The sequence below is a fragment of the Eubalaena glacialis genome, chromosome 15, assembly GCF_028564815.1.
Source record: "Eubalaena glacialis isolate mEubGla1 chromosome 15, mEubGla1.1.hap2.+ XY, whole genome shotgun sequence".
NCBI classification, from domain to species: Eukaryota; Metazoa; Chordata; class Mammalia; order Artiodactyla; family Balaenidae; genus Eubalaena; species Eubalaena glacialis.
In genome coordinates, this window is record NC_083730.1 from 77,049,063 (window position 1) to 77,072,936 (window position 23,874).

At 44.7% G+C, this 23,874-nt stretch overlaps 5 protein-coding genes across 5 annotated transcripts in view; 2 read left to right on the forward strand and 3 right to left on the reverse strand.

The window, feature by feature from the left end:
- Positions 1-16,021, reverse strand: part of DYNLL1 (dynein light chain LC8-type 1) — a 39,216-nt gene extending 23,195 nt beyond the window's left edge. The window contains exon 1 of the mRNA XM_061170262.1: positions 15,943-16,021. The gene's annotated coding sequence lies outside the window, so the exon portion shown is untranslated. The remainder of the gene's footprint in view (positions 1-15,942) is intronic.
- SRSF9 (serine and arginine rich splicing factor 9) lies at positions 43-6,580 on the forward strand. Its single transcript, XM_061170257.1, has 4 exons — positions 43-350; positions 2,723-2,883; positions 4,389-4,561; positions 6,085-6,580. Exons 1-4 carry the CDS (start codon positions 163-165, stop codon positions 6,226-6,228), a joined length of 666 nt encoding a protein of 221 aa, XP_061026240.1. The 5' UTR covers positions 43-162; the 3' UTR covers positions 6,229-6,580.
- GATC (glutamyl-tRNA amidotransferase subunit C) lies at positions 6,399-16,327 on the reverse strand. Its single transcript, XM_061170258.1, has 4 exons — positions 16,211-16,327; positions 15,943-16,115; positions 9,335-9,438; positions 6,399-7,842 (listed from the first exon to the last, which is right to left on the reverse strand). Exons 1-4 carry the CDS (start codon positions 16,289-16,291, stop codon positions 7,790-7,792), a joined length of 411 nt encoding a protein of 136 aa, XP_061026241.1. The 5' UTR covers positions 16,292-16,327; the 3' UTR covers positions 6,399-7,789.
- Positions 16,328-16,346: 19 nt separating this feature from the next.
- On the forward strand, positions 16,347-19,310 carry TRIAP1 (TP53 regulated inhibitor of apoptosis 1). Its single transcript, XM_061170263.1, has 2 exons — positions 16,347-16,534; positions 17,487-19,310. Exons 1-2 carry the CDS (start codon positions 16,355-16,357, stop codon positions 17,568-17,570), a joined length of 264 nt encoding a protein of 87 aa, XP_061026246.1. The 5' UTR covers positions 16,347-16,354; the 3' UTR covers positions 17,571-19,310.
- Positions 19,311-19,692: 382 nt separating this feature from the next.
- Positions 19,693-21,620, reverse strand: LOC133075847 (cytochrome c oxidase subunit 6A1, mitochondrial). Its single transcript, XM_061170259.1, has 3 exons — positions 21,490-21,620; positions 21,202-21,344; positions 19,693-19,986 (listed from the first exon to the last, which is right to left on the reverse strand). The coding sequence occupies exons 1-3, from the start codon at positions 21,587-21,589 to the stop codon at positions 19,903-19,905; spliced, it is 327 nt and encodes a 108-aa protein (XP_061026242.1). The 5' UTR covers positions 21,590-21,620; the 3' UTR covers positions 19,693-19,902.
- Between the last annotated feature and the right edge of the window lie 2,254 nt (positions 21,621-23,874).

Here is a 23,874-nt window from a genome sequence, read left to right on the forward strand (position 1 = left end):
AGGATTCTTTTTGCCTCCTCCGACCCTTTCGCTTCCGTTCCCGTTCCCACAATGCTGTGCGGCTGAGCGCCTCCGAGCCCGCGGGGACGCTGCGGGGGGACCCCGGCTGAGGCGGCGGCGGGGACGTGGGCTGCGGCAGGCCCGCGGCGTCGGGCGGTGCGGATGTCGGGCTGGGCGGACGAGCGCGGCGGCGAGGGCGACGGACGCATCTACGTGGGGAACCTTCCGACCGACGTGCGCGAGAAGGACTTGGAGGACCTCTTCTACAAGTACGGCCGCATCCGCGACATCGAGCTCAAGAACCGGCACGGCCTCGTGCCCTTCGCCTTCGTGCGCTTCGAGGACCCGCGGTGAGGGCCCCGCGCCGCCCGCCAGCCCGCCGGCCGGCCCGACGCCCCGGGCCCCCGCCTTCCCTCCCCTCCCCGCTCCCTTCCAGGGCCTCCCCTCCCCCCTCGCCGCAGACCCCTCACGGCGCCCCCGGGTGGAGGCTGAGGCCTCCTCTCGCCGCGGGGCTCCGGGCAGTCCTTTGCTCCGTCACTTCCTCTATTATTATTTTTTTTACTTAGAAACACAAAAGCCGGGTCTTGGGAGGGCCCAAGCCCCCCCAGACCGGCCTCAGGGATGGTACAGATGCCCGTTCTCTCCCTCGCGGTAGGACAGGCACCTTTCGGAGAAAGCGGCCCAGGGCTTGGGAAGCTTGGCCCCTGAGCCGGCCCGGAGGGGACTGGGTGAGGAGGGAAGGGTCGCCCTCCCTGCCCACTCCTCCTCCCAGCTGGGACTCGCCGTTGTGGGGCGCACAGTGCCGGGGTGGGGATGCCTTTGGAGGGCGTAAAGGGGCTCTTTGACGGAACGGATCTCCATCCACGCGCGCCCCGCCCCACACGGCCAGGGCCTCGTTCTGATAAAAGCGTCAGGGATCTGGGAAAACTTCTAAAACAGTCTTATGGGGGTCTCTGATTTCACTGTTCCTCGTCTAATAAGGGAGGCACCGCTAGATGCTAAGGGCCCCGAGGATGTGGAAGCTCTAGATCCCGAAACCGGCTCGAAGGGGGTCTTTGTGACTTTGCAAAGAGTGTCGGCCCTTGCCCCAGAAAAGGCCTGGGAACTTTCAACACTGCGCTTGTTGGTTCGCCCTGTGTTGGTTACTACACTCGGGGTAAATCGGAACTCGCTCGCTGGTTTCCAGCATTGGCTGAGGGAGCGCTTTGCCTAGTCTGCGCCCTGCGGGCTTCACTACGAGGACTGCCCGTGGGGTGTCCTGCCCATCTTGGGGGGTGATACGAGGCAAGGGGAGCGTTTGAGGATGAGGAGGCTGGACGCTCCCTAAGCCTTTGATGGCTGAAAACTCTGACGGAGCTCATTCCTAGTGTCTTGCCATTTGCCTCAAAAAATGGAACTAGGCATTTTCACACACACCTAAACTGGAAAAGGTTGCACGTCTATTAATTAGTAACAGTTTCCGTGTGTTTATTAAGTTGCTATGTGTCATGTACCATACTATGTATCATTTAGCATTTTCAAGAGCCTATAAACTAGGTGCTACTAATCACATTTTCAGATGAGGTAACAGGATTTAGAGTTGATAAAAGGGAAGGGTACTAGGGAAGGTAGGATTTGAACCTCCTGCCCTGTCGAATACAAACTTACTGTATGATATGTCATCTTTTCCCTCATTCCTTTCATAATGAAAAGCTATCTTTTGCTATTGCTAGATGCCAAGTTTCAAGCAAAGCACTGCACACGTAGTATCTTAATTCTTACAAAAACCCTGTGAGACAGGCATATTACTCACATTCACATGTAAAATCTTGATCACATACTTACGCAGAGACAACTACTAGTAAGTGCAGGAGGATGATTTGAACTGAGGACAGTTTTTATTCATAGTCTTAAACCCTGGCAGTTCTGCCTCTCTCCCACTGTATTATGAATATAGCTAAGGTTGAACTGGATGTGGTCCTCTTTGCTCTTAATCCTGGGACTGGAATCTTGATTACCGTTTATGTGCCTGTGACAACTGAATGCTGCCTTCATTAGTATGTCTTCAGCTGTTTGTCCTCTCAACCTCTGAGGGCATTCACTCTCCTATCAATATTGGAGAACCAGCTTGGTGTTCCTAACTCTCCTAGAGCCCTAGGAAAGACTTTAAAGTATTACTTTATTGGATATTTACCTCTTTTGATGAAACTGTACCCAGAGTGGTTTTGACAACTGAGTCCTCCAAACCATGCTGAAAAGGTACACTTGAAGGAATTCCATATTCCTCACAAAACACTAATTTGCATTTGTCTTTTGAGCCTTACCTCTTTTTAAATGGGTTTTTCTTTCTATAGACTTGAATGTACTAGGCCTTGAGGAAGAATATTAAAGGACTAGTGTGTGGTGTGCATTTTGAGAAACAGCTCACCAAGGTTAGAGAAACACTTTATTGGCAAAATCAAATCTGTCAACAGTTTATTTTTTTCTGAATTAGTTCTCTTATCTGTTTGTCTATTCATTATCATTTCATACCTAGAGAACCCTGTGTGTGACAGCTGTAAAGTTTAATTCCAATATCATGAAAGGTCTTCAGACCAAAGCAGTAGTGCATCAAGTTCTGGGTTTTTGTTCTTTTGTTTTTTTTCTCCCTTGAGGTTTTCCTTTTATTCTTGTTACTCATGTTCCTCACTGGGAAGTCAGTCGGCCCTCCTGAGCAGCACTAACTCCAAACTTTTTGTTGCAGAGATGCTGAGGATGCAATTTATGGAAGGAACGGTTATGATTATGGCCAGTGCCGGCTTCGTGTGGAGTTCCCCAGGACTTACGGAGGTCGGGGTGGGTGGCCCCGTGGTGGGAGGAATGGGCCTCCTACAAGAAGATCTGATTTCCGAGTTCTTGTTTCAGGTATGTTCCTTTCAAACTAAATAAGATGATGCATGTAAAATACTTAGCACAGAGTCTGGCCTCCAAGAAATGTTAGCTGTTATTCTTCAGTGCGTGGGATGTGTGGGGTTTTCTTTTCAACAGCCCATGCACAGTGACAGTCTGAAGCCCTGCCAGTGAGGCAGGTACCTTGCCAATGAAATTGCACTGATAGTGCAGCCTTGATAGAACGTAAACTTTCTTCTTATAATAGAGTTTTCTAGTGTTGAAAGGGAAGATGATGGCAAAACCCCTTGAGCTGGAATTCTAAAGACATTTTCTTTTGGAATGTACCCTGGTGTCGGACTTGCTAGAAAGACATTGCAGAAGCCAGATTTGAACAAATTACCTAGCCTTGGATCCTAAAATAGGCCATATTTTGTGGTGGTTTTGGAATTATGTAAAAAAGAAACCAAAACTACAACTTGGAGTCTTAGTGATTGTATTGCAAAGTATAGAACGAAATGTCTAGTGTTGACAAGTGATGAAATGCTAAGCTCAGAGGTTTATGCATCTTTTTGAAATATTAACACACTGGTAAAAACCTGGGGCCTTCTGCACATTGCAGGGGTGTTTTAGGGCCCTGGTGGAGTGAAGTGTATTGAGGAGCCTGGCACTGTCTTAGATGTGAATGTCACACAGTCACATCAGACTCCCATGGTGCTTAAGAGTGATACTGTCAGTATCTGCCTATCTGTGTCCCTTTGTAATTTTTTAACCCCAGAACTCTATTCCCTCCTTCAGGATGTCATGCATATCTTTTTTTCTCTCCATGCTGCTCTGAAATCCTGCTTAGAAAACTATTAGGAAATGGCTGCAGTCCTGAGCTGTGAGCGGTAAACACAGCCTTTGAGAGCAGGAGCACATTTCCCTTTCATGACATCAGGTAGGGTTGTATGACTCCCGACTAGTTTTAGCGTCTGAGTCTTACCTTTTCCCCTACTGTATTGAAGAGTGTTGGTGATCTTTTAAGAGGTACTTTGTCTAGTTTGTCAGTCATTCACACCTACAGGAAAACAAACTTTCGATTTTCGTTGTGTTACTTCAGCTACACTTTGGTTATTTTATTGGATGGTTTCAAAATTCCTATGTCCTGGGAACCCAGTCAGGCAAGAAATGATTGGTACCGATAAATTTCATAATGGAAAAAATTAGAACTCAAAGTCTTGGGAGTTTGTTATTAATTATGAAGGACAAAGAAAGAGAGGCTCTGAATTCTTAGAGGTACTAAACCTATAATGGGATGAACTTCTTGGTCTGTCGCAAAGGCCTGGTCTCTGGAAGATTATCCTAGGACCAGCTTCTTATGGTGGTTTACCACACATACTTTAGTGTTCTTCTCTGGTTTTGTGTCCTTTATTAAAATTTGTGATTTGGGGACCCTGAGGATTTAAAAGTAGTGATTGATGGAGAAGGGACCCTAGGTCTTGATGGCTCTTAACATAGATGAAGGATGTGGCCTCTTCTCTTATGTTCTCTGTGCCTAGGACTTCCTCCATCAGGCAGCTGGCAGGACCTGAAAGATCATATGCGAGAAGCTGGGGATGTCTGTTACGCAGATGTGCAGAAAGATGGAATGGGGATGGTTGAATATCTCAGAAAAGAAGACATGGAATATGCCCTGCGTAAACTGGATGACACCAAATTCCGCTCTCATGAGGTGGGTCCCCACCTTCTGTTGAGGAGCTTGTACCTAGACCACTCCACCTGAAGCTGACCTAGCAGAAGTAGCAACAGGCCATGCGTTTGCCATTTGAGGACCTCACAGTACCATTAAAGATCTATCTTACGTGGACAAAGCCAAGGAATTCATCATGCCTAAGCCCTGCAGGGTCATAACAGAGAGAAGTCTGCAGTCATAGTATTTTTAACCTGGAGAGAATACTGGTGCAGTCTGTCATAATGTGGTGAGCTATTCCATGATAACACCCTTTCACAACTGGCTTAATCCGCAGTGTCCCTCCATGAACCTAATTATTATGGCTCTCCCTCCTTTGGGTCTAGTCTGGGCTCTGCAAGCCAACCTCATCATCTCAGCCCTTCTAGGTACTGCTACTGGGGCTGAGTTGTCACTTCACTGTGCCTTTCCCAAAGTGATGCAGGAGCCTCTTTGAACCCTTAGCCCTTGGCATTTTCTTGTTGTTCATCACCTCACCCTGGGGACTTAGTTCTTGATGTACTTCCTTTCAAGTAGGTGGCTGCTGCTTTGGATCTCAGTCTGATTCAAATGGTGACTATTCCTTTGATACCATTGAGACCAGATACCAGACCACCAATTGGACATTTTTGCTGGTTATCCTGTCCTGACTTGCTATGGGGTTTAGGGATGTCTGGGGACATGAATTTCTGGGCCCATTTCTTTTTCTAAGGATTCATATAATTTCCTAACTTTATGGCTTGGAGGCTGCATGGGTTAACAGTGCTTTTGCTCAGACTGTCCTCTAAGACTTGAATTTGCAGCAGAAACAAAACAGCACCTGGTCAGTCAGTTATACTACAAAGCAGAGTCTCAGTAAGGGTAATCAAATTACTGACTTCACTGAGGGAAAAAGCATCTGGCTTCTTTCATCTTAGGGTCTTTAGATCTGAGAATGCTGGCTGAGGGCAAAGGGCCTGGAGGTAGGCCTGCCTGGACATGACTCCTCTGCTGCTTATTAAAATCTTAGCCGACCTACTCCGAACCCTGGTTCCTCTATATGCAAAATAGTCACAATAATAGCATTATCTTAAAAGACTTGCCAGGAAGCTAAATTATGAAGATAACTAAGCATCTAGCCCAGGTCCTGACACCTGGGAGGTGCTAAATACAGGTTAGCTCCTTCCATAGGTACCCACCCAAAGATGCATATGTGAGGTGGCAGAGGACCAAACTATGTATCTGACCTCTGAGATCCTTTCCAGTTCTTAGATTCTGGGGGTTAGTGGCAGGAATTCAGATATGTTAACAGTAGTAGCTAGTAGCTGAGTTATTTACCACATAATCGAGTTGCCATTTATTTGTGTCACCTTGGGCAAGAATACCTACCTCCTGCACTATTGCGAGGGTTTAATGAGATAGCATTGTGCCAAGCAAACAGTAAATGCTCAATACTTAACTATTATTGTTAGGCAGCCATGTTAGGTGTTGGTGTGCTTTATTCTTCTGGGTCTTATTTTTTCCTTTACCTTTTGTTTGAATTTCAGGGGGAAACTTCCTACATACACGTTTATCCAGAGAGAAGCACCAGCTATGGCTACTCACGGTCTCGGTCTGGGTCAAGGGGCCGTGACTCTCCATACCAAAGCAGGGGTTCCCCACACTACTTCTCTCCTTTCAGACCCTACTGAGACAGGTGATGGGAATTTTTTCTTTATTTTTTAGGTGAACTGAGCTGCTTTGTGCTCAGAATCTACATTCCAGATTGGTGATTTAGTGTCTTAGGAAATTTTTTTAATTTTTTTTTTTTTAAGGAAATAAAACTACATAATTTCTACCAGGGCCATATTAGCAGTGAAACATTTTTAACTGCGGAAATTATGGTTTTGGTTCAGAAACAAGTTGTATATTTTTCACCCCTGATGATGGGAAAAAAACCAGTGCTGTATCTTTGTGGGTTGCTCTTCTACGGAGATCAGCTGTTACTGTGACTTAAGTCGGCCCATTCTGTTTAGAAATATATTTTAAACATTTAATAATTGACATGTGTGATTGTCCTTAATTACGTTCATAGATTTCACCAAACAGGCACACTGAAATAGTAAAAAAAAAAAAAAAAAAAAAAAAAAAATCATTGAGTTGTAGTGGCAGCTTGTACCCAATTGGTAAGGAGCAGGAGTGGATTACTTTATTTGGGGATAAAGATGGTGGTCTGAGAACTTCAATCCCAAGGGCAGGTTCAGGGTTCTCTTATAATTCAAGGCCAACTGTGTAAATTAAGCTGCTTTAAAGAAAAGAGGGCACATTTCAGATAGGGGAAGGGAATGGGAAGGCTAAAAACAGACTTTTAAAAGTGGGCACCAGCATAAAGATCATTGGGAAATTCTTAGCCAAAACCAACTTTGGCAGTTCGTTAGGGAAAAAAAAAACCAAAAAAGTTTTGGTTCTATCACTTTCACTCCTAAATTTGTCTCATTTGTCCCTGGTACCTGAGCTTTAAAAAACAAAACAAACCCCAAAACAAAAAACCCCACTGTCTTGGATTCTGTTCAGTTCAGTAATCATGGGGCAGGGGGCCTACTTTGTCACAGGCCCAGGGCTGTTTTTTTTTTTTAGACCACTTTATTGAAATACAGTTGACCTGTAAAAAGCTGTACTTTTAATGTATACAACTCAGTGAGTTTGGGGTTAAGTATACACACATGAAATCACAACCATGAAGGCCATAAACATATCCATCACCTCCCAAAGCTGCCTCCTAACCTTAACAGAAAGTCAGCCCTCTGCTTGGAACAAAGTGGGTACCCAAGAACAAATTTAAGTGTGTTCAGTAAAGATAAAAGGCTGCTCAAGTCAATGGAAGCAGCAACTGAAAAGGACAACTCAGGTTGTCACATAGTGATCAGATGCAATGTCTAACAGTTACATAAATAGAAAAATTCACTTAAATGCAGTTTGGTAGACAGTCTTTTGGGGAGGGGATATAGTCTTCCATACAGAACAGCCTGTGAGTACACTTGATCCATTTCCTTGGAAACTGGCAATACCTTCTACTTCGGTTGGCATCAGGGACTATTTGCCTTATTTTGGCTAGATCTTTCCCAATTCTGTCTTCAAAAGAGTTAGTTACTAAAAGATACCTAACCATCACTTTTTTCAGGTGACTGAAGGAAGTGGGAACATTAGTGTTCGTAACAAAATAGTCATTGCACTTCCACGTTTTTAGAGGGCACCCCTTCCCAGAATAGCTACTCAGCGGTGTGAGAAGGGCTCTTTTTCATCCAGCTTTGGCCAAGAGATATTACCTGTTTGAAAACAATAACAAAAAGGAATGTTATAGTTGAGCCTGCTTTCCAACTGGCTCTACACTGAGCTAACTGGTTTGTCATGAAAAATAAGCAATGGAAATAAGTGTAGCTATTACACTGTTTTTCTAACTATGAGTATCTGAAAGAACCAGTTATAAGTGAAGCCTAATCAATGCACACTTTTCAGTAAGTAGCAGAGACAGGTTAATTAGACATTTATATGCATATGGGAGAGGAAGGAGAGACTATGACTGTGAACTCAGTTTTTCCCAAGAAGCAAAGTCTGACACAAGGTTCTATTTGAGAAACAGCATATGTGATCAATGGATATGTCTGCTGAAACAGCAACAACTATCAGACACTGAGAGATTATAAAATCTTATTTCTCTCCACAGTTAACTGAGGTGGTTTAGTTAATCAGAGGCATGAGCTCAAAATTTTTTTAGCTTTCCTTCCCATCCGTGCTTCAACCAGAGCTTTTCTTTAATTGGTTGGTCTTGATCAAAGAGGTATTCCCTGAGCCAGAGGACTGATGTTTGTCTCTGGAGGCTGCTCAGGATTGTTCTCCACTGAGGGGCATCTCCTGAACTTGAAGCTGGCACTTGGAAAGCCATCTACCTGGAGTGCTTAGGCTAGTCCCATTCCCCAATGTCCAGAGGGGTGCAGCAGCTCTGAGGGCTCACCTATCTGCAGTTCAGCTACCCAAGGTTCTGGGTTTTATTGTTGGCCCAGAGTTTTAAAATAGTTACAGTGAGGTTTAAAGATGTAAATCTCCACACTAGGGGTTGCAAATTGATCACAGGATGCACCTGGCTTGCAGCAGGTATGTTTTTTCATGGTTTTTTATTTTTTTAAATCTTGAATTAACACTTAAAATTTGGGAAATAGCACACAAAATGCCAGATGTCCAGGTTCTCTGGGAAAATCGGCTCCCATTCCTGCCTGGCACTGAATGAGAAGCAGCGCATGCCAGCTGCCCCTTTAGGCATAGCTTGAGCTCCAGATTTGCCACTCTACACATCTCTCCCTGCCTCAGTCCTGTTTTTGTTTTGCTCATTCCTGTTAACACCTGGCCCCTAGAGGTGAATGGGACCCCTGGAATCTACTGCCACCTTAGTGTCACCACCTGTATATACTTTGTTTTTTGTTGTTAATACATGTGTTTTTTTTATTTCCAGTTTTATTGAGATAATTGACATACATTGTATAAGTTTAAGGTGTGTAACACAATGATTTGATACATGCATATATTGCAAAATCATTACCATAATAAGATTAGTTAACATCCTAGAGTCACCACGCTGTACATTATATCCCCAGGACTTATTTAACTTATAACTGGAAGTTTTTACCTTTTGAGTTCCTTCACCCTTTTGCCACTTTATACTTGTCAAAGTGCTTTCACATAGCAAATCTGGGTCTCACAGTTCCTACTGCATTCTTAGTTTACTGTGGGACAGTCTGTTAAGCCATTTTGGGCAACACATACCTGGGGGAGCCACAAAATACTCCTCCACAACTCGATGGGAGTTTTGTAGTAGTTCTTCAGCACAGTTGCCTTCTACCACATTGTCGGATCTCAAGTACAGACATCTACAAAACCAGAAGTTTAAGGTTACCTTCTCAGAACATGGCTTCTAGGGCATGGGTGGAGAGGGTCAAGTATGGGAGAACAAGGGAGCAGCGTAATCTTGAGTTACAGTCACTGCTCAAAGATGGAGGAGCTGTAGTCAACAGTAGACCAAATAACAGCCTACCATTTATAGATTCTCCCAAGAACCCTGTGAGGTAAGTGGTAATTATTCCTCAGGATTGATATGTTTAATATTTTTGATGATTACTATGGGTAAGTTGCTTTTGGCGGAGATAGGTAAGAAGGCAATTACAGTATAATATATTAAACCTAACAGAGGCTTGCCAATGCTTGCCAAGGGACTAGGTAGGGGGACCTAACCCAGCCTGGGTGAGGGACAGGTCCTCAGAACAGGTGATGTCACTCCTTAACCATGGTCAAGGAACAGCTGGGTTGGGACTTCCCTGGTGGTCCAGCGGTTAAGGCTCCGCGCTCCCAATGCAGGGGGCCCAGGTTCAATCCCTGGTCAGGGAACTAGCTCCCACATGCCGCAACTAAGAGCCTGCATGCCGGGCTTCCCTGGTGGCAAAGTGGTTAAGAATCTGCCTGCCAATGCAGGGGACACGAGTTCGAGCCCTCAGGAAGATCCCACGTGCCGCATAGCAACTAAGCCGTGTGCCACAATACTGAGCCTGCACTCCTCAACAAGAGAAGCCACCGCAATGAGAAGCCCATGCACCGCAACGAAGAGTAGCTCCTCACTGCAACTAGAGAAAGCCCAGGCGCAGCAACAAAGACCAACGCAGCCAAAAATAAATAAGTTAATTAAAAAAAAAAAAGCCCGTATGCCACAACTAAAGATCCTGCACACAGCAATGAAGATCCCATGTGAGACCCAGCACAGCCAAATAAATATTTAAAAAATATGTATACACTTAAAAAAAAAAGAGAAACAGCTGGATTGGGGGGGTGATGGGAAATGAGCAAGGTGTAGAAACTTGCTCAAGAGTGGTTATAAATAAGCTGCTAAGTGACAGCACTGGGATCCGAGCCTGGTTCTGGTACCCCTAAGATGAGTGGTTTTTTCATCACAACCACCTTTGTGGATGTAAAAGTACCTGCCCCTGCTAGATGTACCACGAACATAGCTCAAGAATCTCACACTGTTTTCGGGGCTTAGTGGTTTCATTAAACTATCCAGATGGCAAACTAGTGAAACCAAACAGGAGTTGAACACATCTATGGGGCTTCCCTACTGTTTTAAGGTTTAAAAGTGCATGACAAGAGGTTTGAGTTGGCTTCCAGATACCTGGGCTGAAAAATAAGCAGTCTGCTCAATCACTAAGAGGGTAGCAGCCAAGCTCTTTCTGCTCTGAGCCAGACATAGACTGCGGGCTAAACCTAAAGGGACAATGGGGCAAGGGTGTGACGTGAACATCTGGGTAGAGGCTGCATAGAAGGCCAAGTTGTAATGATAAGATTCTTTTAGGAAAGGATTGGTTCTTCTATTTCTTTGGGGCACCCAGCCCTGGGCAAGACACGATAAACACTTATTCATGGTACAAAGAGTGGAAAGCTGGACTCTATTCCAGGACTGGCACCGTCTTAACTGTGTCACCTTGAACAAGTATGATCTTTCTAAGACCTTAAGCTTCTTGCCAAAAAAAGTGAAGGTTGCACTAGATTTTTTTTTTTTTTTTTTTACCATACAAGGATTATGCACTCATACTCATTCAAGGAAACTTGGAGAACAAAAATAAAAGTAATCTGCAAAGGTGACAATTGGACTTTCTGGGGTTTATATTTCTGTTCGGCAATATAACAAAATGGCTAAGAGACTGGGCTTCTGAATCACTGCAGAATTCAAACTGAGAGCTGCACGTGGCCTGTATGCAAGTTACTTATCCTTTCCATGTATCAGTTTCCTTGTTTGTAAAATGCTTCAGAGAATTGCTGGGACAATTAAATGAAATGATGTTTAAAAAGAAGGTCTGATAATGCTGGGCTTGCATTCTTAGGGCAACAGGAGGTGGGCGCTGAATAGCACCTGCTCTTTTTTCGAAAAGAGTTTGTACACCCCAGGTACCCCTCAGTCCCCACTACTCATTCAGAGAATACCTACGCACTTAACCTGCTATAATCACTCACAACCCTCCCAGTCCACAGGGACTGGAGGCTGCTAATTGTTCCTGGGCACTTGGAGATTTTGACAAAAAAGACTATACAACTGCCAAGAGGTGGTTAAAAGCTACTGCTTCCCAACAGTAGGTAGCAATTGATTTGTTCATTCATTTGGTAATTGGGTTTCCTATTAAGTGACATTTCCAGAAAGACAAAATTCACCTCTTTAAATATCACAATTTCCACCTAATTACTATTTAAGATGGAGTTGTTTGTAGAATAAATCCACACCTCCCTATTTTCTTAAACACAGGCTACTGAACACAGGGTCTCTGTGAGGGTGGCACACCAAGCAGACCCCTCACTTGGCAAGTCGCTTAACTTTTCTTGACCTTGGAATCATACATAAAACACCAAACAGGACCAGATGAGCTCTTTAAGTGCCTATCAATTATGACTGACTGAATGTCTACCTCACCTCATCTTTCTCAGTCAGGGTTCTATTATAAGAGCGTTTAGCCCAGATACGTAGGACAACTTCTATGCATCTGGGCTAGTTGTTAGTTATGTACCATCCTTGGGAGACTTGAAAAAAGAGTCCATTGATCTTTCTGTGTCCTCAATCAGATGAAAGACCCTGGTTGAGAAAACTTTTGACTGTGAATTAGAAATCCCTGCCCTCTAAAGCTCACAGACAAGGCACTTAAACCAGTAACTGTGGGAAATGCATTTAATTTCATGGAAAGCACTACGGCAGCATGGCAGAAGAAGTGCCTCTGTTGGCCCTTGGGCTGACCAATGGAACAGTTCTGCTGTTGTTTTAAGTTTCTTTCTGCCTCTTCCCTGCTATCAGGCTGCCAGGAGTTGTTTCTCTGGGCACCACTCTACTTCCATCTACAAGCCTTTTAATTTATTTCTAGTTTCAGGCGGACTGAAATGAGAGCTAATCGATTTGGCAAATAAGGCTCTGAGGGACATCCTAAGCATTGAAGTTATTTGGCTGCAATCAGAGATGTCACCTGAGTCAGTCTCTGGATCTGAGATGAAAAAGGATAAAGTTTCTAGGGGCTGACTTTATTACTGATTGATTGATTGATTTTTTTTGGCTGCGCCACGAGGCTGGTGGGATCTTAGTTCCCCGACCAGGGATTGAACCCGGGCCCTGGCAGTGAAAGCACTGAGTCCTAACCACTGGATTGCCAGGGAATTCCTGGGGCTGACTTTAGAGGGCATATCTAGAGCAGTATTTGAGAGAAGCTCTGAGTTCCAAGTCCTGGATTCTCCTCTTTATACCTGTGAAACTTTGGCACAGGTTACATAACCTTTCTGAGCCTTGGTTTCTTCATCTATGAAAGAGATACTAGTATTTGCCTTTCAGGATTATATGTGATTACTGAGATATAACGCATATAAAATCTTAGTGCCTGGTACATAAGCATGCTAATGCTTTTTAGCTCAAAACAAATGATAGGTTATTAACGGGCCAAGAGATTTCTGTTAGCCAGTCAGGACCTTTACAGCTAGTGCGGCTATCACCTAAAACCATTTAACACTTGTCTTCACTTAACTGGGTTCCATTTCAAATGTCAGTGAAGGCAGTACATTCAAAACATGAAAATCCTACAAATGTCACATCTAAAATGGAATCATTACCCCAAACTGGTTTCCTAATTTATGGCAAGATTGCAAATCACTGAATACTAAGTCACTATTCTAGTTACCAGAACCAAATCCCTCTTCATCTTTTCCACAAACTCTTCCCTGAGTAATAGTTGCATTTCTTTATAGTTACCCTCTAGATGCCTTGGGAAATTCTGACTGCTCTTTGCGCTTCTATTCCCACCTTTCCCATAGATAATAAAGAACATTCAACAAACATTTACTGAGTGTCTGCTCAGTGCTAGATGAAGATGAGCAATAACAGACATGCTCCCTGTGCGGTGGACGAGCAGTAGCAGAGGGGCAGAGAATCAAATATCAATTAGATAGATGTATAAATACATGTAAAATTACAGCTCTTTTGAATACCATGAGAGCCACAGGTCCTGAAAGAGAACCTGACTCAATACAGAAGAATGAAAACTTCCTTGAGGAAGTGGCAGTTGAAATCTGAAGAGAGGAAATTAAGTAGGCAAAAAAAAAAAAAAAGGAATGCGGGGACTTCCCTGGCAGTCCAGTGGTTAAGACCCCGCGCTTCCACTGCAGGGAACATGGGTTTGATCCCTAGTCAGGAAACTAAGATCCTGCATGCCGCACAGTGAGGCCAAAAAAAAAAAAAAAGGAATGCATGGGCTGAGATGGGGGTAAAGGCAAGAGCCCAGAATTCTAACAAGGGGAAAGAATGGAGAGCTCTGGGAAAGCGATGTCTTGAAGAAGTGGGCAGAAGCTTGGTTAAATGATGCCCCACAGGCTATGGTGAAGCTTTCCTTTTTATCCTAAAGAGCACTAGGAAGCCACCTGAAGGACTTGGGTAGGAGAATGACATCAGATTTCTGTTCTGAAACACTGTAACTTTGGGCAAATTGGTTAACCTCCCTAGACCTAAGCATCAAGATTACAAAATAGAGGATTTGAAGGAATCAAAGACTGGAGTGAGACCATGAGGCTAGCAAGCACTTTACACGAAGGTTATGGTTACAGATAAGTGTGGCTCTCCCTACCGGCATTGACTAATGGCAGCTTTCTTTCTCCCACCTGTACCAGGAGTTTATTTTTTAAAATTCCATCAGGAAAAGGCTAGGACAGAGTTGTAGACTGCCCATATCTTTATAGGCTACATACCCATCCTTTCTAAGAAGCTGCAGTCCCAAACAGCAAACAAGTCTGCTTTTCAAAAAAGATCATTTTCTTTTAAAATGTATTAAGATTTGGCAACAATTGGTAGAGGTGGGTAGAGGCTGCACCTTTTTAGTATTCATAAGCTGCTTTGTCAAAGACCCACCCCTCCCTGTTGCATTACACTACTTCACTACTTGGGTTATTACTCTGCCCCCTTAGGCATTTGTGTTTAGGGCCCTAGGTATAAAATGAAAAGTTAAAACTTCCCTCTGGGCTTCCCTGGTGGCGCAGTGGTTAAGAATCCGCCTGCCAATGCAGGGGACACGGGTTTGAGCCCTGGCCCAGGAAGATCCCACATGCCACGGAGCAACTAAGCCCGTGTGCCACAACTACTGAGCCCGCGTGCCACAACTACTGAAGCCCACGCGCCTAGAGCCCGTGCTCCGCAACAAGAGAAGCCACGACAATAAGCCACGCACCGCAACGAAGAGTAGCCCCTGCTCGCCACAACTAGAGAAAGCCTGCACGCAGCAACGAAGACCCAACACAGCCAAAAAAACAAAAAACAAAAAAAACTTCCCTCTGCATTCCCATCTTCTTTAACACTAACCATCGTTAATAGTTTCTTGCATGCCCTTTCAGGGAACAAAACAAAACTTAATGCATACACCAGAGTATATAAAATAGATTACACATAAAGTATCGATAATACCATACACAATGTCCTGAACTTTGCCTTTTTCATTAAGTATATCTTGGAGACCTTTCCATATCAGCATATATAGTTATTTCATTATTTTTAACTGCCAAATATTCCAGTGTACTATGATGATGTATTTAGCCATGAAGGACACTTAGATTGTTTCTGGGGTTTTTTTGTTTCTTTTCTGTTGTTTTGTATTATAAACAGATTTGCATACCCTGGGCGCTTGTGAACACATCTTGATGCACTTTCACAGATATTTCCATAGGGAACCACTAGGTCAGAAAATATGTACATTTAAAATTTTTGAGACAGGAATTCAGCAGCAAGGAAATCAGACATGAGCTCACATTCTATTAACAAGAAACATTACAAATCAACAAAAATAAGATAATCAAGAAAAATATTAGAAGAAAACCCTGGGACTTCCCTGGTGGTCCAGTGGTTAAGACTCCGCGCTTCCACTGAAGGGATCGCGGGTTCGATCCCTGGTCCGGGAACTACGATCCCGCATGCCGCACGGCCAAAAAAAGAAGAAGAAAACCAGACAGGATAAGGAGTTAATGCAAAGATCCTAGAGGAGCAACGAATCTGGCGTGTTGGAGAAACGGTAAAGAAGCCAATGTGGTTGGAGTGATAAAAGCAGTACTTCGGTGCGGTAGGGAGGGACTCTAGGAAGTTGGGCCTCGAAAGTGAAGCTTAGCAGTTCGGATTTTGTTCCTAGTTACACTGGGAGCCCTCGAGGATTTTACAAGGGAGGGACAGGATCCATAATGAACAAGGGAAAGAGTGAAAGCACCCGCGGGGTGACCGTGGGCAAGTTCTCGCATCTCGCTTCTGTGAAATGAGACACTAATCTTCATCTTAACTGGGAGCGAAGGCGCCGCAGGCAAGGCTTCGAGGGCCGTAGTCGCAAGCTTACCTGTCCTCCAGAACTGACTCCATGGGCTCCACCCCGTCCGTGTCCACGGCGCGGAGCCGGTCGGCGAAGGCGATGGCTTTCTCCAGCCGTGCCACGGCCTCTTGGCTGCCGAAGTCCACAAGCGCTAGCCGCTCCAGGTGCTCGATCAGCTCGGCCGTGACCCGGCGGCTTCCCTGGGGGAGGATGAGGCGGAGGGCTTGGGTCACGGGTGGGGCCTGCTCCGCCTCCCGCCCCGCTTCGGCGCCCGCCTAGACGCCCCGGCCTCTACCTGATGAGCGGCCTTGGAGGGGAAGCCCCGGCGCCCGCCCGCCGACGCTCGAAGGCCCAGCCACACGGCCCGCGCCCACATTTCTCTCCTTCTCGGCTTCCGTAGTGCGTCCTCTCGTAAAGCCTAGCGACGCGCTTAAAAGTGATGACATCCGAGAGCGCCGCCACCGCCGACGCCATGAACAGCGTAGGGGAGGCTTGCACCGACATGAAGCGTGAGTACGACCAGTGCTTCAATCGCTGGTTTGCCGAGAAATTCCTCAAGGGGGACTGCTCCGGGGACCCGTGCACCGACCTCTTCAAGCGCTACCAGCAGTGTGTTCAGGTGAGCTGAGGCCCGGATCCTCTCGCCTCTACCCCAGGCACCGGCTTCTCTCTACGGTGTTCCTGGCCTCACGCATCGTATCTTGAGGGCGTTGGGACTAGCAGGGTGAAGAAAAGCCTCGATGAGACCAGTGACAGTAGTTCTCTCCCCTACCGTCACCAAGGCTGCCTGGTATCTCTCCGAATGACAAAGTTAAATATTTTTGCAGCACTTTACTTTTTACGGAGCCCAGTAACATTCTTTGGTTCATTTGGTGCTCAACCTGAACTTGCAGAGTGGGCATAGTTATTCGTATTTTATGCATGGAACACTCACGCCCAGAAATAGGAAGTGATTAGTCGAAGTTCACTAGAATCAAGTTTCCTTGGATTTTGCGGTGGTGCACTTTTCCAATATTGCTGAGGGACAAGGAGGGGTGTTAACCTCTCTGGCCTGTTAGACATTATGGAGGATCTCCTTTTGTTATATTCCCTTCATTGGCCTATTTTATTCTCTCTTGACTAGCTAGAACATCTTCATTCCAGCCCAGTGAATGTGAAACTGATCTGAATCGTAAGAACAGCCCTGGGCAAGGCACTCCCAATTAGTTAACTTAAAAAACATCCTCAGTAATTCCAGGTGGAGCTGCTGTCTTTACCCAATATACAGATAGGAAAGTTAGGCTTGATCAAAGTTACATAGCCAGTAAGTCCTGGGACTGATTTGAACTTGTGTCTGTCACAATAGAGTGGTGATACTGTTTAAATTCCACTTCTGAATTTTGACGTTAACTCTTTCCAATCTCTCTGGTTTTACACTTAATTTCTTTGTAATCTTATGTTTAAAAGCATGGGGTTTGAATCATGTTTGGTAGTCCTTATGGTCCAGTCGGATTTACTTTTGTACCATCATATTTATAAAGTTTGGTCCTCAGGCTCCATGTAGACCTTTATCATGTGTTTTCTTCCATCAGAAAGCAATAAAGGAGAAGGAGATTCCTATTGAAGGACTGGAGTTCATGGGCCATGGCAAAGAAAAGCCTGAAAGCTCTTCTTGACCTTGACAGTCACCTTGAAAATGGACTCCTCAAATCAGGAAATTGAGGACTCTGGATCATGTCAGTTAAAGCTGTGAAGATAGCATCGATTTGATGAATTTAGGAGAGAGGAGTTTCCTGTCCTCCTTCTTGATATTTTTCTCTCATTTGTAAATGATGAAAAAAATCACTCTTTGCTTTGAAATTTCTGGCTTTGGCATCAGCAGGAACTCAATGTGCTAAATAATGGGATTATGGTTGCAATACTTGGTCTGGGATCGGTTTTAAATATACCTTGTATGTAAATGCTGATAAGCTTGTCAGGATGACCAAGGCTGCCAGAGTTATGCTTCGAAGGACATTACTTGTACACTGTACTCGGGTTATTGTTCATGGAAGCAACTGGTTAGGATCTCTCTTTTCTCTCAGGGAGATAATGCTTTGGAAAGGGTTCCCAGCACAACAGTTTCGATCAATGCTTGGGAGCACAGTTTTATTTTTATATAGTAACTTAACTGTTAAGATTGCTGGTGGACTGGGTTAGCCAAGAGGAAGACAGCTTTTAACAGTTCCCTACCTTAAGAAGAGGTGTCAGATCTCATATTAAGATGTGAAAGCTTCAAGAACACTGTGAACACCATCTCAGAGCTCATGGTGTAGTTCAGCAATTAAGATCCTTGGAGTGACTATGCAGGAGGATCCTAAATTGCAAAGATTTGCTGTTGCCAGCTTTCAACTTAAGTAAATGAATTAAGTCAACCTGTGTATCATAAAAGTGCCAAAATGCTGCATCTGGTTAAATGGGGGGAGAAAAGAGTTCACTTTGCCTCCTTTACCCACCCTGCCCTGTAATGCCTGTAATCATGAAGATGGAACAAATTCTAACATTTAGTTTCTATCATTATTTGCCCCTGAAACTCAGTGCACTTTATGGAACTACCACCCTGTAACCCCACACATCCCATATATAAACTGGGGGGAGTTTTATAATTTAAAAATGAAGATTTATCTAAGCTAGGTAGTATCGTATAGCAAATGGAAACCACTGATTTCTAAAATTTCCACAGTAAGCTACACAAATATCTTAAAATGTTTATATAATGGCACCCAAAAAAATGTCAGGATCAGGTGAGCACTTACACACTTTAGAATGTCATGTAGTCTCCACAGTTGTGTATCTTGAGTAATGTGGTTCAATTTTTTCTGTGCCTATATAGTATGAAACTTGATTTACAGAAGTCCTAGATCCTATTATCTCTTCTCCACTTTACCAGTTATTTTATAAATAACTTCATATTTAATGTGACCAGTCCTTAATGTCATTGCAATACATTCTGCATTTATATTTTGACAGGTTAAGGTCCATTATACAAAAGATATTTGGAACCCAGTTGAGGGAGTCCAGGCAGCAAGCTAGAGTTAAGTATAACTGTCCTGAAGTAAGCCTGGCCACAAGCCAGTCAAAACCTTATATTATAGGCTCTTGAATCTTACCACAAAACTGTCTGGTTGAGCCTTGAGAATAAAACAAATGTTATTGTAATTGCTACTGAGGGAATAATTTTTTTCTGATTGTTCCTCATGCTATTTTGACTTTATCCTGCCCTTATAAAATGGCTCCCACTATCTCAACTACTTAAAAGGTTTTAAATTTTGAAGAGGAAATCTTAATTGCTCTTTAATGGTGGTCTCTCCTAATTCCTATGGCTACAGGAAGGTTTTAATTCCAGAAACAAATAAAGCCAGTTCTATATGCAGAAATGTGTCACACTGCCTTTATTTCTCCAAAAGTTTCTGATCCTTCCAGCCTTAAGGGAGCTGAGAGATGACCCAAGATGAGAACTTGACACCTTGGGAGAAAATTATCTGACTGTAGGGAGAATTCTTCAGCAAATGCTGGTGTCTTTGCCATCCGAAGTCTGCCAGGACCCAATTTTGACCCTTAATTAGCTTGACTTGTGGTATCTGCTTTATCCACCCCAGGCACAAGAAACCAATGCCAGGCCTGTTACAAACATTGTTATTTGGAGGCCTGAATTGGACCTGAAACACTGTAAACAGCAGCCGCAGACCTTCACTGCACAAATAGAAATAACATCAATGCTAATTTATGAGGGAAAAACATCACCAAAGAATGCAACTCTCAGCTCATGACTAAGTTATTTATTTAAGCCATCTCCTGCCATAAGCAAAGGGACGGAAGATCAGTATAATGGTCATCAAGTATAATGGTCATCACTGGATACAAGAAGGTGAGCTTAACGTCCGTCTCGAACACTTTTCTGGTCCATGTGTGCAGAGTAATGGTCCAACCAGTGCTGTGGTCCCCGCTGGGTAATGGTCCAGGTTCTCTTTATTCATCTTCATAGCCAGTTGGAAGCGGATTCACATGAGGGTTATGGAATAGGGTATGGTTACCATCTCCCCAGGGAAAGGGCTGTGGAGTGAAGATGTCAATTAGGCAATTCCAGAAAATAGTTCAGAAACAGCACTACCACGAACTGCCTAAAGTAGGGTGAGTAACAGATAATACATAAAAACAAAATGGAAATTAGTCCTTTAACTACTGGCATATTTCAGCCCTCCCATAATTTAAGGGAGCTCTTATAAATTCCAGGGGAGCCCGTAGACAGTATGAAAAGCAAGCTCAAGTTCATTACTCAAAAGCCTCTCCCTGGTAACTGTACATCAGTGCTGTGTTTCTGAAAGTGCAATCCTCCCGTCACCTGTATCAGAGTGGTAGAGGTGGGTATGGGGGCAGAGATGCTTACTTAAATGCAGATTTCTGGACCTGAAACAAATCTCTGGATTGGAAACTGCAACATACCCTCAGTTATTTTGCATGCTACTTTTGAAAAGCATTGCTCTAGGGCAGTGATTTCCAGCCCAGGATGATTCTGCCCCTGTGGGGACGTAAGCCAGTATCTGGAGACATCTTGGGGAGAGAAGCGGATACTACTAGCACCTAGTGGTTAGAGGTCAAAGATGCTGCTAAACATCCTATAACTCACAGGACAGCCCCTCCTCGCCCCAACGAGAATTATCCAGCCCCAAACGTCAATAGTACTGAGGTTAAGAAACCTTACTGCACGGCTTCTAATTCTATTGTACAAGGGTGGGAGTGGCGCTCAGACTCAAAAATTCTTTCTGAATCTAAGGATCCTGCTTAATTTTCCAGTCCTACCTGGGCTAAGTGACGTAATAATTATTATAATATATCTGCATCAATAGCCAAAGGATGACATAGTTGGGATGATAACTAGCACAGAGGTGAACAGAAGCTGTCAATCTCTTCATTATGCAGCTAGTAGCTTCCAGATGCCCAGGTTTTAGAAAGGTGAACCGCCTTCCGACTTTGCCAGTCTAAGGGAGTTTCCCAAATCTCCAAGTTTTGTACCAGCGACAACTGTTTCAGAACAGTATCAGAAGGCAAAAGGTGGGATGACTCGGAGAAAGGAAAACTGAAGGGCACTTATTGTACGACCTTGAAGAAGAAAAGTGAGATATGACCGGAGAAAATAAAAATGTGTTTGGGAGGATTAAATGAGAAACTGTACACGCACGGCACCCACGCTTTTAGAGAATGAAGAACTTGGACTAGGGCATTTGGAATGAAAAGCGAAGAGACACTCGGAGAGACTGCAAGGGGTACCTTGGACCTGATGCGGAGATGGGGGTAGGCGACGAACTCGGGTCTCTCCTCCTCTCCGTGGCGCGACTTAAGGAACACGTTCAGCATGCTCACTCCCACCCCGGGGAGCGCCACGAAGTAGGTGAGGGCCTTCCACATGCGAGCTGCAGAGGGGACACGACGCTCAGGCCTGGCGGTAATACGCCCGGGTCTCCTCTCCCTCCCCCAAGGCCTCAAGCCAAGGTCACGGTCCCGCCGCTCTTCGCTCCAGTGGGGCCGAGGCCCGCCCTGCGCACCCAGCCCCAATACCTGAGCCCTCCTCGCCGTGGGCGCCACTCGACATAGGCCGGGTCAGCAGCCGGGAACGACCTAGCAGCCCAGAAACCCGGGTTGCAGCTGCCGTCGCCATCTTTGACGAGAACCACCGCAGCGCCGGAAGCGGAAACAGAAAAGTTGACTGTGGGGGCGGGGCCACAACCTCAAAAGGAAGTTCCTATTGGGCGGTGCCTTTTAACCCGAGGAGCCCGCGCACTGTCTTCCGGGCCCGCAGAATCCTAGCGTGAAAGCTCGGAGCCGCAGAGCTAGAGGGAGCATGCGCTCTGCACTCCTGCGTGCACTCCCTGCTCCCTAAGGTCAGCACCCTGGCGAGGTTAAGCGCAAAAGAAAGGTTTGTGGAGGACACCCTGGCATCCGGGGTCGCTCCCTTCGTTGAAGTCCGTACACAGCAACAGGAGGTTCCGAGCACAAACCACTCTATCTAAAATGCCATTTCCCCTCCTCCCTATCCTTTGACTCTGCGCTATTTTTTTCATGGCACCAGGACATAATAATAATTGTCATCATCATTATTACAATATTTTGTCGGCATCACAGAGTTTATGTTCTATCAGGGGAGGCAAAAGATTTTGCCACTGCAGCATCCCCAGACTCTGGAATCGTGCCTGGCAGGTAATAGGTGCTCAACACAAATTTGTTGAATGAATGAAAGAATGAATGAGTGAATGAATGAATAGCAACGGGAAACAATTGGCATCTGTTATATTTTATCTCTACAATTCTTTCCCACCCCTCCTGTCATTTTTCTTCCTTCTACTCATCTAAAAACAGTTTTAAAAATAAAAGTTAAAAAATAGATACATAAGATAAAATGAAAGTAAACTTTTTTTTTTAATTTATTTATTTATTTAGTTTTGGCTGCGTTGGGTCTTCGTTGCTACGTGCAGGCTTTCTCTAGTTGTGGCGAGTGGGGGCTACTCTTCATTGTGGTGCGCGGGCTTCTCATTGCGGTGGCTTCTCTTGTTGCGGCGCACGGGCTCGAGGCACGCAGGCTTCTGTAGTTGCAGCACGCGGGCTCAGTAGTTGTGGCTCAGGGGCTCTAGAGCGCAGGCTCAGTAGTCGTAACGCACGGGCTTAGTTGCTCCGCGGCATGTGGGATCTTCCCAGACCAGGGCTCGAACCCGCGTCTCCTGTATTGGCAGGCAGATTCCCAACCACTGCACCGCCAGGGAAGTCCCAAAAGTAAACTTTTTGACCATAGGTTCCTTTAAGGATATAATGAAAGCTATGAATCCTTTCCTCACAAAAAATGCAGCTGCTCCTAAGCACACACAGTTTAAGCACGCAATGTTGGGGGAAGAAGGTACTATAAAGTACATCCAGACACCCGCTAAGAGTCCTGTGCCCCAGGTTAAGAACCTCTACTTAGAGGAATAAACAGGGACTCTGGCGTGGTAAGACTGGATTCACATTTTGTTTCCATCCCTCACAGCCTGTATGACCTTGAGCAAGTTAGATAAAACGAATGCTTTAAGGTCCTGCAGTTTCATGAAAACAAAAATTTAGGATCATATTACTAGAGCTTCACAATCTGATCTTTCTTTCTCTGAGTAGCCTGGGTTTTTGCATGTTATGGTGAAATTAGGATTGTCAGATCCCTAGGCATCCTCAAACACAGCCAGAGGGGCTGTGAAGCCCCACAGTGTAGCCATGGAAAGGGTCCAAGCTCAAGGATCAGGAAATCCTGGGCTTAAATCTGGTCTGTCCCCAACTGTTCCTCTTCTCTAAAATGGGAATGTAATATGCACTTATTCATCCCTTTATCTGACAGACAATAATTTAAGACACAGCCCCACCTGGGGAAGTTACTCACCCTCTATCCATAATAATGATGGTTCATTTAATAAATATTAACTACGGTGGCTACTATGTGCCAGGTTTACACAGTAGTATGCAAGAGCTATAAGATCTCTCTCATGCAATTTACAATTCAGTGTTAGAGACAGGATTAAGTGAAAAATGCCCAATGCCTGGGATATGTTAAAAATTCAACAAATGTTTATTTTCTCATAGGACTTTCATACATCTTACAGGATGGTAGTGCTAGGTAAAGATTCTGTCTGTCATATGCTTGGCCCACAGTACATTCTCAGGCATGATGCCTATGATGTTATTGCCAGGTATGCTCAGCATTTGCAAAGCTTTGGGTGACTGAGTTTAGACAGCCCAGGAAACCAAAATCATCAATACAACGAATAGCTAATATTTACTAAGCACTTATTTCATGCCGTCATCTATGCTAAACACTTTACATAAATTGTCTTCTCCACCTCAGTAAATGGGCACTCCATTCCTCAAGTTTAACACCTTGGAATCACCTTTGATATCCCTCTCTCTCTCTCTCTCTCTCTCTCTCTC